The sequence below is a fragment of the Periplaneta americana genome, chromosome 4, assembly GCF_040183065.1.
Source record: "Periplaneta americana isolate PAMFEO1 chromosome 4, P.americana_PAMFEO1_priV1, whole genome shotgun sequence".
In the NCBI taxonomy this organism is placed as follows: domain Eukaryota; kingdom Metazoa; phylum Arthropoda; class Insecta; order Blattodea; family Blattidae; genus Periplaneta; species Periplaneta americana.
Window position 1 is genome coordinate 193487016 of NC_091120.1, and position 16185 is coordinate 193503200.

Sequence of the window (16185 nt, forward strand, 5' to 3'; positions counted from 1 at the left end):
CTCTACCCCCCTCCACCATGGATCTCGGATATTGTAATCGATATATTTCGGTCCTGTAACGAGTCTGTTTCTCTCTTTCTCTCTTTCTTTCTTTCTTTCTTTCTCTCTCTCTCTTTCTCTCTCTCTCTACCCCTCCCTCCACCATGGATCTCGGATATTGTAATCGATATATTTCAGTCCTATAACGAGTCTGTTTCTCTCTTTCTTTCTTTCTTTCTTTCTTTCTTACTTTCTTTCTTTCTCTCTCTCTTTCTCTCTCTCTCTCTACCCCCCCTCCACCATGGATCTCGGATATTGTAATCGATATATTTCAGTCCTATAACGAGTCTATTTCTCTCTTTCTTTCTTTCTTTCTTTCTTTCTCTCTCTTTCTCTCTCTCTCTCTACCCCCCCTCCACCATGGATCTCGGATATTGTAATCGATATATTTCAGTCCTATAACGAGTCTGTTTCTCTCTTTCTTTCTTTTTTTCTTTCTCTCTCTCTCTCTCTCTCTTTCTCTCTCTCTACCCCCCCCTCCACCATGGATCTCGGATATTGTAATCGATATATTTCAGTCCTATAACGAGTCTGTTTCTCTCTTTCTTTTTTTCTTTCTCTCTCTCTCTCTCTCTTTCTCTCTCTCTACCCCCCCTCCACCATGGATCTCGGATATTGTAATCGATATATTTCAGTCCTATAACGAGTCTGTTTCTCTCTTTCTTTCTTTTTTTCTTTCTCTCTCTCTCTCTCTCTTTCTCTCTCTCTACCCCCCCTCCACCATGGATCTCGGATATTGTAATCGATATATTTCAGTCCTATAACGAGTCTGTTTCTCTCTTTCTTTCTTTCTTTCTTTCTTTCTTTCTTTCTTTCTTTCTTTCTTTCTCTCTCTCTCCACCCCCCTCCACCATGGATCTCGGATATTATAATCGATATATTTCAGTCCTATAACGAGTCTGTTTCTCTCTTTCTCTCTCTCTCTCTCTCCCTCCACCCCCCCCCCTCCACCATGGATCTCGGATATTGTAATCGATATATTTCGGTCCTGTAACGAGTCTCTTTCTTTCTTTCTTTCTTCCTTTCTCTCTCTCTCTCTCTCCCTCTCTATCTCTATCTCTATCTCTATCTCTCTCCACCCCCCTCCACCATGTATCTCGGATATTGTAATCGATATATTTCGGTCCTATAACGAGACTGTTTCTCTCTTTCTTTCTTTCTTCCTTTCTCTCTCTCTCTCTCTCTCTCTCTCTCTATCTCTCTCTCTCTCCACCCCCCCTCCACCATGGATCTCTGTTATCGCAGTCGATATATTTCGGTCCTATAACCTGTCAGTCTCTCTCTTTTCCTCTGTTCCTCTCTCCCCCCACCACCACGGATCGCGGATACCGCAGTCTTCATACAGTGGAACCCAAGATGCGATCGGCGGGAGGGCCTGAAATAAATCTGGAGAAATGAAGTGCAGGCCGTCCGACGATCGATAGTGATCAGCCCGTGTTGTAGTAGGTCACGAGCCCCCCCCTTCCACCGCGCCGCGTTTACGTCATTGCGCCTCGCCTCTTGCGTCAGCAGACTGACGCCGTGTGCATCAACGGCGTAAAGGACCGTGTTCACGGTCAAGCACAGGCCATCCCTTGACTTTCGATCCCAGGGCTCCCTAAGTGGATCAACTGCCCGCAGTGGCGGTTCGTCAAGTGTCATCATCGAAGGAATTTTAAACGGAGTGACCGCGGCGTATCGGTTGCTACGCGTGGTGTCTGCTAGCACTTTCCTTGAATCCAACCACGGTCAACCACTTTCTCTAAAGTTCTTCCTGTACTCTTCCACTTTCACTCGCTTGACACAGACTAATCTTCTGCTAAAGAAACTTTATAGTCGTAATTGTGCTGAAGACAAAGCCCTTTCACTTTGATGGGGAATCCAGTTTTAGAAACAACACATCGGCCAAAGAATTCGCTGTCACAAAGACGACATGTCCATCTATGTTCATTAGAAATCCGTGTAAATGTTTATATCTATAGAAATCTCGGACATCGAGTGACATTTTATTAGGACTATTTCGTGAATAAAATAGAAAATGTAAATAATTACATCCGTAAAATTAGCTCACAAAATCTTAATAATTGTATATTTAGAATACTTAACCTATTCAGACATTGTGAAGTCGAAATAGATGAATAACGATTACTGCAATAAAGAAATAATTGAATGTTATTCAGTAATGCCAATTGAGAAAAGCGAAATACAGGTTTAATAATGTTAATTACATGTACTGCGCTTTTCACTTATTATAACAAATACGTTTTCATTATCTGCTGAAATCATAATTTAATTTAAACATTTTATAGTATAATTACAAATAACCTGATTAATACTTTAATTAAATGAACAATTGTTATAAAGAAGTGTCATTTTCTTTACATACAGTGGACATGGAATTATAAGATGAACATGTAGATGTGGAAGTAGAATTTCGCACTTTATTTGGTACAATGGATTCATGCTCATCGATTTACGTGGAAACAGTTGGCGACGCAGACTAAACAAAAGATCGACCATGCGATAAATCGATAGTTATAAATCGAGCTACAGACATTATTGCTATGTATGACTGTGATTGGTCGGAATTCAAAATTTCATTACACTGCATTGGCCGAAAATGGAATGACGTCATATAAACGAAATAGTCGCATTAAATTTGTTTCGTTTGACGGGAACTTTTGTACATAAACAAAATAAATACAATATTGAACATTTGGTACTTTGAATATCATTAGTTGGTATCTGTTGTTTATTTTCTACTCAAATTCCTAGTTAAGTTACATCATTAGGCCTACTTCAACTTTAAAATATTGTAAATCGTTTTTATTCCGCTCATGCGATGGTAATTTGTTACATAAAAAGTTGAATGTAATGTTTCATTCCTTATTGTTGTTGTTTTGTTATTGTTAGTTTGTTTCATGTTTTATTTTCAAGATTTTTATATATCGACGTTACATTGTAATTACAAATGTATTTCTATTCATTATTATGACATTAAAAATTAAAAAAAAAACAAGTGAAATAATAATTAAAATGTAATACAATTACATTCCGGATAATATTTGAGAATTGACTAATTTTGACTCCGCTGTGTTTCCTGGAGTTCACGAAAAACTATATAAAAATGTACTGGGATTTCTAATGAACGCCAATGCCCGTGGCTTACATCTCGTGTCATAATTACTCGATATTTATCCTGACGTGTAGCAGCTATTTGTTGTTTTAAGAGCTTTGTGCGAAAGCCCAGGAACAAAAACGTTAAACAAAGTTATGAAGTTACAACTTCAAGAACAGACAAGGAATAAACTACCAGAGCGTATACAGTACTAATAACTTCAGTATTAATGTGATCATTAATGTACGTGAATTTTATCCAGCATTCATAACGATGTTTTAGAAATAACATATTTCGCAACACAAAATAATAATGTTAATTGCTCGCTGTTCTTCATAACATGCTTCCAAACCTAACCCAACCCTCCGCGAACCAGCTGATGATTCTCTAATGGCGACTACACAGAGGGTCATTAAAAATTCGTATGGAATTTTGTTTCATCCTAACGATATTGACATTCAGGAAGGCAGTGTCAATATTTCTTGTTTTTGTGATTGAGAATAATTTCTAAAGGTTACGAGTACGTAAAATAAATATTTCATTACTGTTTAGACTGGTATTAGACTATGAAAACATCGGAATTCACAAGGTTCTTCTTTTATTTCGATGAATAAGTAAATAAGTGAAGAGAAGAGGAAGACCAAGGATTAAATGGGAGGATACAATAGAAAGAATAGGCCAACAGAAAGGAAAAACAATGGTAGAGATGAAGAGAATGTGTAGAGACCGGGAAAAATGGATGAAATGGACGGAGAGGGGCGAATCCGACGCTTAGCAGCAGAATGGACTGAAGAAGAAGAAGAAGAAGAAGAAGAAGAAGAAGAAGAAGAAGAAGAAGAAGTAGTAGTAAATAAGTGAATAAATAAATAAATAAATAAACACGTAAATGAATAAATAAGTAAATAAGTAAATAAATAAATAAATAGGTAAGTAAGTAAATAAATAAATAAATAAATAAGTGAACAAGTAAATAAATAAGTGAATAAGTAAAGAAATAAGTGAATAAATAAAGTGAATAAATAAATAAGTAAATAAGTGAATGAATAAAGAAGTAAATAAGTGAATTAATAAATAAATAAATAAATAAGTGAATAAGTAAATTAATAAGTGAGTAAGTAAAGAAATAAGTAAATAAATAAATAAAGTGAATAAATAAAGAAATAAGTGAATAAATAAATAAAGTGAATAAGTAAATAAGTGAATAAATAAAGAAGTAAATAAGTGAATGAATAAATAATTAAGTGAATGAATAAATAAATAAGTGAATGAGTGAATAAATAAGTGAATAAGCAAATAAATAAGTGAATAAGTAAATAAATAAATAGACGAATTAAATGAATAAGTGAATAAATAAATAGATGAATAAATGAATAAGTAAATAAATAAATAAGTGAATAAATAAATAGGTAAGTAAATAAATAAATAGGTAAGTAAATAAATAAATAAGTGAACAAGTAAATAAATAAGTGAATAAGTAAAGAAATAAGTAAATGAATAAATAAATAAATAAATAAGTGAATGAATAAATAAATAAGTGAATAAGTAACTAAATAAGTGAATAAGTAAATAAATAAGTGAATAAATAAATAAGTGAATAAGTAAATAAAAAGTGAATAAATAAATAGATGAATAAATGAATGGATAAGTAAATAAATAAATTAGTGAATAAGTAAATAAATAAGTGAATAAATAAATAAATAAATAAATAAATAAATAAATAAATTTCTTCTGTACACAGGTACTGTCTGTCTTTTATTAATCTACGAGTCCCCCTAAAACAGCCAGAAATCCCATGTGTATTTTAATTATCCTCTGCCAGTACCATTGTACATCATTTTATTTCTTTAGTAACATTTCCATTGTATCATATTTTGAATGATATTGCCGTTTATAGTTTATTTTATTAAACTATTATTAAAAACAGATATAATTGAAATCTTTTACTACTCGTATGTACCAGCTATATGCTAACATTCAATGACAGAACCACGACCTGAAATTTCAAAATTCTTATAGCAGTACGAATAAAATCATTAATGTTTAAATCAACAAAATGGTAACTATGGAAATTCAGAAATTAACTAACAAACACAGTGATAGTTTTGTTTTTTCTGCTTCAAATGCTATAATATGTATAATGCGTTAAAGTTTGAAGTGACTTTCCAATGACACTAGGCCTATATATCACTTGATTTATATTTGAAGTAAATCGCTGATGTAGCCTATGTCGTTGATTTCAAATGAAGATACATTGATTTAAGTAATAGTAATATACGTTACAAGAACGGTATGTTGACGTTTTCATGTTCGAGGAAAAGTTTGAAAAAGCAAAACGTAGTTGAGCTTTTTTAATTTCCGAGAACATGAAAACAAACATACCGCTCGTGTATCGTACATTATTTTGTGCGAAGATAGTTTATTACATACCTGAAAGACGAATTTCTAATTAGTTGCAATGAAATCTCCATGTTGGTTTCTGTTTAATGACGGCAACTTCGGAAAACCAAAATATCTTTCTTCAACATTGTTGCTATAAAATATTTCCGTGTTTACTATACTCCAGCTGGCCGTGATATACGTCTCTTTTTTTTTCCCCCAGTCTATAAATGCGAACTTAAAACAAACGGTAAGGTTATGTAATGATTTATTTTTCATTTTAGTATTTTAACAATATTATTTATATAACATATTGCAGTAATAACATCGGCATCTGGAATCTTGTTGATTTTTTCACGACTTCCTTAATGTTACTTGTATCAGGAATGCAATAAGTTTCGTGGAGTAGTAGGCTTTACTTAATTTTTACAAATATTTAAAAACAATAATTAACATTGCAATTTAGGTGAAATTGCAGTGGTAAGTTTCCAATTTATAATTATTAATTTCTCGTAACAAAAGAAGAAACGCGAGTGAACTTGAGCAGTTTTATCAGTCAGTCAGTAAGGCAGTGTTGTTAAAGTCAGTGGAGAGCAAGCCAGACAGTCTTGTGTAGCAGTGAAGCCAGCTTCGAGACCAGAGCGCGACTTGAGTTGTGTCCGTAACTGTGGAGCCTGAAGCCCGGAGTTCGAGTGCAGTGGACCGCAGTTGGGGGACCTGAGTTCGAAGTGCAGCGGATCGTCTCTGAAGGTCTGGGGTTCGAGATTCTGTGAAAGCGAGTGACTGAGCTAGAAGAACTAGCCAAGACAAACGAGCTGTGAACTGAGAACTGACCGTTCTGTGTTGTAAATAGTGCTTTGTAAATATTAGTTAAGATTAACAGTTCATTGTTGTTCGTAATAGTCCAAGTAAATTGTCATTGTCGTCTGTGGAGCGCACTAACGAATACTGTGTTACTGTGTGGAGAGCAAATTCTATTGTTGAGATAATAAAATTACATTGTTGTTCAGTATAAAATTTACAATATCATGAGAACTATTCTTTCCTCCATGCGGTCTCGAACCAGGCCTCGTTCCTTGGTACTAATTCAACGCATTACGCCTTATATCACATGATCATGACGAGGTTGAAACTCTTGCACACGTGCTGGGATCCTGTCCGCACGGCGAAGGTCTGCGAAACGCTAGGCACCACCAAGTACGATCAATTATAGCCACTGCCCTTAAAGATGCCGATTACAACACCTTTGAAGAAGTACATGGTCTCTCCGTCAATGGCAGTACACGGCGCATAGATATAATAGCTTTCAAGGAATCTACAAGATCTGGATTCATAATTGACCCCACTGTGCGTTTCGAAACGAATGAGCAACAGCCAGCAGAAGTGGATAAGGAAAAAAAGAATATCTACAATCCTACCATTCCATATTACCTCCAAAAGTACCAGCTAGAAGAGCTTGAAGTAATCGGACTTCTGGTTGGAGCAAGAGATACCGCTACTCTCTTCATGAAAGATGTGTTTAAGAGGCTTGGAATACCTACATATATTATTCCTATTGTAACTTTAGCTGCATTGAAAGGATCAATTGCTCTCCTGAAGCATCACCTATATTCCAAATGAAACCAAGTTCATTAGCATTCTTTACTTTTTTGTAACACTTGCATCTCTAAAACTAGGTATATTTCCACCAATCACAAAATGTGTTTGCAGCTATGTACTTGTAGGAGTTTCATTGTCAAAACAAAATTAATGGTTCACTGAACTTGTAAACATTTATATGGTTAAGTACTCTTTGTCCCTTGTGGCAGCTCACGAATAGTGAGAAGATTTCTGAATTAATAGTCCCAAATAAATTGGCTCGTAGATGCTAAATATAAACAAAATCAGTTTAGTAAATGGGGAAAAGTCATTGCGCATAGTTGTGTATGCCAGAATCACTTTGTCCGTATCAGAAATGTTAAAAACGTGTATTTTCGCAAAAATTTCTAAATTTATTTTTGCAGTAGGTCTGTTATAATATTAATGAAAATGTAACAGACAGCCAGCTCGTATAGTGATGATGTTAATGAGGAAATGAGTTCGACAAGAGAGATCAGTGGATTCTCTGCATTATACTAAGCTGGATGTTGCCGGTATATGTAAACACACAGATTGTCGGTTCTGCACATAGAAACTTACTTCAACAGGAAGACTTGATAACTCGATGCTGATAAGTCTTCCTGAAGAGAGGGGGCAAACCACAAAAGTGTATTCTCCTCTCAGACCTCATTTCACTGTTACGTCATATCAGTGGCGGCGCCAGCATTTTAACTTCTAGGTTGGGAAAGACTGTATGAATTACCACTCTTAGCGGCCTATTGTGCTGTAATTTTGTGTCTTTGTATTTACAGTCCCTTTAACTTCGATGTCATTTCAAGACTGTCGACTGGAGATGGCCGATATTTCACAAACCGATATTTTGTCACAGGTATTTTTTTGTCACATAAACCTGTGACTGATGACGCGAAATATCTGTGACAAAATATCGCTATCGAAATCTGCTCCGTATTCAGTACTCTGTGACTGATATTTTCTCCTCTACGTCGTAGGTTTGCGCATGCGCATGATACAATAACAGCAATCGGGCGGTAGTTTCTCCATCTTATTATAAATGATGTGGTTATTACACGATTTAAATAATAACACCATTGGTTACCAGTACTTAATCTTGTGTAAAATCCTGTCTGAACAACTGTTTTGTTTTGTAATTATTTTCCAATGTTTTTCCGAATACTTATGTTTCATTAATTTTTATTCTATGACTCAATATTATAATGTTAATGCACGACGTAAAATAATTTATCCATTATATTATATATTATTAGTATAATCACATAACCTCAATTTCTCCATACCCAACTACATTTAAAAATGATCAACTGGTTCAATATCTATAATATAACCTCTTGGTACATGAGGTCAACTTTTGACATGTTACTGTTCAGTTAGGTAAGTATTTATTTGTTAATGGTACATGTACATAATTTCTTTGTTGGATTTTCCCATATAAATCACTGATGTGTGGTGTGTATAGAGAAATCGTATTCATATTTCACTGCTCTTCAATATTTCCTGCTAATTTTTATCGGTGTGACAAAATATCGGAGTAATTCATGCATATTGTGCTTACGTATCGATATAAAATATCACCGATAAAAGTCACAGTTATTTAATTGTCACAGTCACAGTTGTCACAGATACTTGAAAATATCGTTTAAGCTCATCTCTGCTGTCGACTATCTTGGAGCGGCACATATACCTTTTTAAGATGGGTCATGACAGTTAAGCGGCCGAGCTTGGAACTGCAGCGCTATGTTGCCAATATGGACTACCACGCTGTCAGCTGATGGGAGCTAGTAATTTGACGTTAGATGAGTGATGTTAAAACATTCAAAAAGTTAAAAAAAAAAAAAATCGACAGAGAATAAAAGACGAAATGTATCAATGCTAACATTGTTTGCACATAAATGTCACTAAGAGAGCTATTGAGCACTCACCACGTGGAAACTGTAACTTTGGCATTGCAACCGTTGTTACCATAGCAACAGGCCTACCACGCTATGTGTCATTCAGTTGTTTCTCTGATCGCAATGGTAATATTATGTCCCATCTTAAAAAAAAAAGTAGTTATATAGTTGTTAATGTATTTATCTATGGTTGATATACTGGATTGCTGTCATCTATCGGCCAGTCCGCTTACCCCCACGCCATCTAGCGACCAGTCTTCTGAATTTGCCTATGAAACCTGATCATCTGCATACAAAATTGTGTTTAACATGCCAGATTGTGAATCAGTAGTTCCGTGGTCTTGCGTTTAACATGAATCAGAATTTCACTGACTCAAGTCCGGTTGTCAACAATGGGTAAATAGGGTCAAAGTTAATTCCTTGCGTTGATTCTTTGCGGAAGGATAGAAATAGTAGAGGTTTCCTGTTGTAGATTTACAGACTTTTATACACTTTATCCTTGTTTTTAATTAAATCGCGCATATTTGTAACGTCAATCTCGTATTCTGATGCTTGTTGAGGTGTGGTTTCTCTTTTCCCAAACTGATCAATTATCTGTATTTTTATTTCGATACTAAGCAAAACACTTTTGACACTTATGGAAGATATTTTGCATATAAATTATGAAGTACTGCCACTCGAACAGTAGAACAAGGACTGAATGCTGCACACTTTGCTCTAAATTTTGCGGACGTTCTTGGAACCATTTCTTTGAAAGCAAGTAGTGACTATTTTACAATTTGGGAAAAACACCTTCAACTGTAACTGTTCCTATTGCCGGCAGTTGTAATATGTAAAGATGAAGGCTTATAATAACATTCTCTAGAAAAGAATAGGTACTAATATATTATGGTGTAGCACTACATACTTTTTTTTCGCAGCAAAGAAAGAAAAGAGTGAAAGACGTATTAGGGCCTGAGTCGTCTCCTTATCAGGAATCAAACCTTTCGGCTTTGTAGTGTAGCTTCTTGAAAACCATTACTCTACTGCGTGTCTTTGTCGTCGTCGTCGTCATCATCATCATCATCATCATCATCATCATCAATAATCACTGTTGTCTTCGTATTCAAGGAACTGTAAGGCACCATTTTGTAGTAGTCTTATTTCCTTGAGTATACTTAGACCCGTAACACACTTGCAGAGTTTTTCGCCAGCGAGAAAATTAAAAAATTGATAACATGGATTCAAATGGACGTCCACACACTGGAAGAGATTCTCGTTCGAGGCAAAAACCTCGCCCAAGTTTCTCGCTGGAATCGGTAGCTCAGCGAATTTTCTTGACACATTTATCAAAGATGTTTGACATTTATACTCTTTATGACGATTGAATGTAGAAAAAGATATCACAGGTGGCGATGAATTGTATTGTTTTTATTTGAAAATGAGGAAAGATGGCTGATAATTTTGCAGTCAGAAACTTATCGAACTTGTACGATGTCACCCGTAGGCCTATTTATATGATACACGGGATGAAAACTATAAAAACGCGGAACTTAAAGAAGAAATCTGGAGACAAACATCAGATTATCCGAAAATAAATAGGGCTATATTTTATTTTGATGAGATTTAATAGTATTGATTAAACATTTGAAATAATGTATCTATATGTCTTAACAGTTTACGTAATTTTAATCAGAATATAGCAAAGAATTCTCTATCATATCATGAATGGCAAAAAAAAAAAAAACTGTGGTCCATTGAACCAGAAATAACGCCTAAAACGTATCATCATTCAAATCGAAACCAGTGTCCAAAACTCGCCCTTATTTTCGTAAGATACAATGTGATTTTCAGGTATTTCTGGCTTTAATTTTAGGCCTACTTCTTCTTTTCATGAACAAAATATGTTCATGTAACTCCATTTCCTCATCATCTGAATACTCAGATTCAACATAGCGTTCGTACGTAATTTGTAAAGTATACTTACAGGTTATATATTTAAGTACGACAATATACGTAAATACATAACCTATAATATTTCCCCCAACGAGTGATTACTATAATCAGATAAATGCTTTCTTCATGAAGGCAGTGCATGGATGATCATAGCGAGGTGTGATCTGTGATAGCGAGAACTCGCCAAGTGTGTGGAGGAAGGCTCTTCGCCTCTTTCTCGCAACACATTTCTCGCCCGCCAGCGAAAACTCTTCAAGTGTGTTATGGGTCTTACCAGCTTGACTCATCATGAACACTAACAGACATGTGACAATGTTGAAGTCGTCAATAATAGTAGGCCTAGTGACAGATAAAGAATGAAAGAATGTGGATCAAACTAGTGCAAGCGACAGAATGTTATCACACTTGTAACTTTTTTTTGTTTAGATGAAAACTGGAAATTTCACGGTCTTATCTTTGTCCTTGTGAGAGTTATTATTTATGTTACGTCTGAACAGTCAAGTCTATTTACTCGTCAGATAGTGACAATGCATAAATGTGTTCCAAGATTTTTTTTTTTTTACAAATATGCCTTCCTAATTATTTAACTACCGTATCTAACCTTAAAAGTAGATCAGGGATTTTAGAACAAATGCCTATTTAGTTCCTTGAGCATTACTACAAAGTCTTTAAAATGTGCAGACGTTTCATGAAAAGTTATGAACTTCGACAGTTTTTTTTATAGTACCGTGAAATGCCTGTTTCGGTCGTTAACACCTATTTTACAGTTTTAACATCTATTTAGGTCTATTTTAGTATATTTAAAAATTGTCAACTTTTATCGTTTTTATTACAACGAGAATAAGGCTACTCTGAAACACTACAAGGCATTTTCTATCACATCTGTGCTATTTACCGATCTACGTAGCTGTTGTTACCGACAAACATTTTCCATTATAAACAGCTGTTTCACAACTTCTCAAAACGTCACATACGAGTACTGCCGGTTATGTTTATTACATGACTGATGACTCGATGGGCTAGTATGTTGAAGAAAAATCCAGGATTTTCAGTGCTGAGACGTGTGAATCAAGTTATGGATGGAGATCGCGAAAATCACGACATAATCGATACACAATAGATTTTTACTAATCTTTACGAATTAAGTGATTCTGATTAATAATATGCGGATAAAACAAACGCGACAAATCGCGAAATATAATTCTAATAGCTAAATATGAACACATTCGCGAATTATTACTATTGTGTCGTTTTATGGCGAATTTCATATTCTGAGTTTTTTTCGGACTTTTTTTCACTTAAATTTGAAGAGTCTCTGCAAGAATGATGGATGTCACATTCTTGTCGAAAATGAACCAAGACTGTCAATGTATAGCTTAAGACATATAGAATGTACATACAGAGTTATATGGCATTAACACTGATAGTCATTGTCCAGTAATGATCGGCAAATCACAGTTAAGCTTTGAGCGCTAAGCATTTCAAACTTTCAGTTGCTTCTCCTGCAAAATGTGTTCCAAATGACATCCATCATTCTTGCAGTGGACTCTTCATTTGTTATACTGGGTGTTCAGTTCAAAATGTGTCTTGGCTCGCTGTATGCCGTCATGTGGCTAGCTGACGAGCCTAGAGAATTCAATCTTCCTACACTTCCGCAGCTCAGGTGTATAATCTAAGAGGCAGAGAAGTTGGCTAGCAAGTACGGCGTTCATTCTGAAGAATACGTGCCGATACGTACGGTAACGACGGTAGTGGCAGGAATGTGAACTGTTTGGGGAGAGGGTTAAGACGATTACTTACGTATTTGTTGACATTAACTTCGACTGTCAACATGGACACGGAGCATTTGATTTGTGTTGTGGAATGTTACCGTACGCAACCGATGATAACAAATACCCTGCGTACGACTTGCCGGCGCAAAACACAGTTCGAAAGAGGTTATGGTAGCACACAGACCGTACAGACCGCCATCTGTTGCTACGACGTTCAAGTTATACCGTACACGTTCTCAAGTTCAGATTGAAGAACGCCTTAAATAATAGGCAACTTCTCTAACATATAAGCTGAAACTCGCTTCAAATCGGTGACCCAACAACAGTGACGTCATGACACACTTTGAAATGAACACCCAGTATACCGGTATCCAAGTAGGCTACATTACATGGTATTCCAGGTGTTCTGATTACATTAGTGAACTCAAAAGGCAGAGAATTCAACATTTCACTAATCATTTGAAAGTGTTAAATTGAGGGCTGCAAGTGTTTTTCTTTTTTAATGAATGTGTGTTAAATACAGTCTCAATCCAATAAATATTGTTTATTTGCCATACCGCACCTTTACCAAAATCCAGAATCCAACGAACCTTTAATGTTAATTGTTTGGAAAGTAATATTCATGCTGAGCTAATACTCCAGTTCCAAAATAGTTGTGTTTTCCAAAATTTCCATTAATCTCCGCCAAGAATACAAATCAATCTCCAACAATCTCCGCCGATCCCGATATTAACCCAGATTTTTCCACTGTCCTTTTTTAAGGACAGCTGCAGTGCCTTCGGATATTGTGTCATTGTTGGTGTTAGGGACATTTTATAAGTTGTGCGATAATGTTGGTAGTATTTGTTAACTTTAGAAAATATACGTTCCTTGTTTCAGTTTATTTCAACATCATTTAACCGATTTTTGAGAGTAACTAATGTGCTACTGTATTTTTATCACAAAAAATTTTTGGGCTTATCTGGGTTAAAAAAACAAATGATAAAATTAATCTCCATAAATACCTGCCCCTGTGGATGGGTAAAGTGAAGATCTCCACAGTGAATGAAATTAAAAATGTAATAAGTTCAGCCATGCTCTCCTAACCTGTGTTTGTATAGAGCGGACGTGCTCATGGTGGGCATTTTGCCCAATGTGTGCCCGGAGCACCAGGTGTGCGTGCACTGGAAACCTGCTACACGTGTCAACAGACAGTGTCGCGCTTTCAAACCTAGCGTAACCAAACAGTAATATCGCTAACGGTTTGCAAAATGGATAGGTCTACTGATACAGTACGATATTCATTTATTTGTTCATTTATTTATTCTCAGTTACTTATTTAGATACCGGATTTATTTCATTAACTAATTCATTCATTCATTCACCCATCCATTCATTCATTCATTCTTTATTCTTGTATTTATTTATTTACTTGTTTCTTTCTTTTTTCTCTCTTTATTTATTTTTTCTTTATTTCTCTATTTATTTATTTACTACTTTATTTATTTATTTATTTATTTATTTATTTATTTATTTATTTATTTATTTATTTATTTATTTATTTATTTATTTTATCTGGTAAAGATGGAGTCATCAGACTTTTCCTTCCCTTCTACCAGGGGATTACAACTACAATATCAAGAATACAATTAAAATTAAAATTACAATTAATATTAAATTTACAGTTATGAAGTCAAAGTACTAAAACATTACTACTGAAGCTTTCCTGACGACGTGATAATTCGAAATTTTCTCGGGCTTCCAGCCAGGTCATAAGTTGGTGATCCTGGCTGGAAGCCCGAGAAAATTTCGAAATCTAAAACATTACCTGATTAAAGGGTTAGGTACAGCTTACAGCAGTAAAATTTTGTAAATATTCAACATATTTTTCCTCCATTATATATCTTGTATGTAATATTAGTATGTGTAAAACACTGTCCTTCTGCTATGTGAAAAAATATTTTTACGATTTAAAAAAATTATTTACATTTTTCTTTTTCAAAATTCAGTTCACTCTGCAATGATGAAGCGTTTCCCACATAACTCAAAACTATACAACATTAACAAGTTTATGAGTTATGAGAGAAACGCTTCATCACTGCACAGTAAACTGCCACCATTTTCAATTTTGAAAAAAAAAATATATATATAATTTTTTTTAATCGTAAAAATATTTTTTTCATATAGCAATTTTCATTATTGTACAAGATACAATAATGGAGGAAAAAATGTTGAATATTTTCAAAACATTTTCTGCTGTAAGCTGTACCTAACCCCTTAATAAAGGCACCACAGTTTATTGTAGAATTTAAGAACAAAGTAAAAGGACCCAATCTTCGTAAAGTTTCCTAAAAAATTGAAGCCACTAAAAATAAATGTTAATAAAATTATGCTAATATTTTCTAATTATTTACAATTAATTTATTACTGCTTCAAATAAAAGGTAAATCAATTACACTTGCTTTACAACAAATCAACAGTGAAAAGTGTTTATAATTGAATTAGTTTTCAGCAGTGTTGTTGTTTAATAAAATGGAATACGATTTAAAACAAATTTTGTAGATACATCATGGGAAGATCATTTGGTTTTCTCTGCATTCTCTAAAAGTCTACAAAACACACTCACACTCATTTTAGAAACTAAATTGCTAGATCACAATCATTGTTATTCACTTATGCATCAACTAGCATATGAAATTGTCTTATATTGAGTGCTAACCTGCCGCACTTCCTTGCTTACAGCAAATGGGTAGCCTACAGAGGCATCTAATGTTGCAGATTGTGAATCTCTGATCCGCAAGATGTTGGTGCTAGACCCAAGTAAGCGGTACAGTGTGGAGCATATCAAGAGGCACCGTTGGATGGTTGCAGAGGCCCCCAGACTGCTGCCTAGTACTGGTGGGGAGCAGCATGGGGCAGAACCCAACGAACAGATACTGCGTTTGATGCAGAGCCTTGGAATTGATGCGGTAAAGACCAGGGAGGTGGGTTAAAGCCCTTAATCCTTTAGTCTCTCTCTCTCTCTCTTCTTCTCCATTCCCCTCTTCATTCTCATTCTCTTCTTCCTTCTTTCCCTCTCTTTTCTCTCTGATCTCTCTTACTCCCGTTCCATTGTATTTCCTTCCTTTTCTTTTTCTCATCTTCCTCACTTCCTGTTCCTTCTTCCTTTTTCATTCCCTTTTCTTATTCCTCATTCTAATTTTCTTCTTTTTCATTTCTTTTTCTCATTCTTTCTTTCTACTTATTCCTTTCCCTTTTTTCCTCATTCTTTTTGTCCCATTCTAATTTTTTCCTTTCTCATTCTCATTCTTCTTTTCTTTTTCCTTATTCCTTTTTTTCCTTCCTTCTTAATCTTATTGTCTTCTTTTTTGTTTTTATTTTTCTCGTTCTCATTTCTTTCTCATCCTCCCTTTCCTCTTTCTCATGCCCATTTTCTTCCTCATTCTTCTTTTCTTTTTCCTCATTCTCAGGTCCTCCTTTC

At 35.0% G+C, this 16185-nt stretch overlaps 1 protein-coding gene across 1 annotated transcript in view; it reads left to right on the forward strand.

Annotated features, from left to right (window-relative positions):
* LOC138698547 (serine/threonine-protein kinase SIK2-like) overlaps nucleotides 1–16185 on the forward strand; it is a 282464-nt gene that overhangs the window by 231677 nt on the left and 34602 nt on the right. The window contains exon 7 of the mRNA XM_069824552.1: nucleotides 15483–15688. Within this exon, the coding sequence (XP_069680653.1) occupies nucleotides 15483–15688 (206 nt within the window). The remainder of the gene's footprint in view (nucleotides 1–15482; nucleotides 15689–16185) is intronic.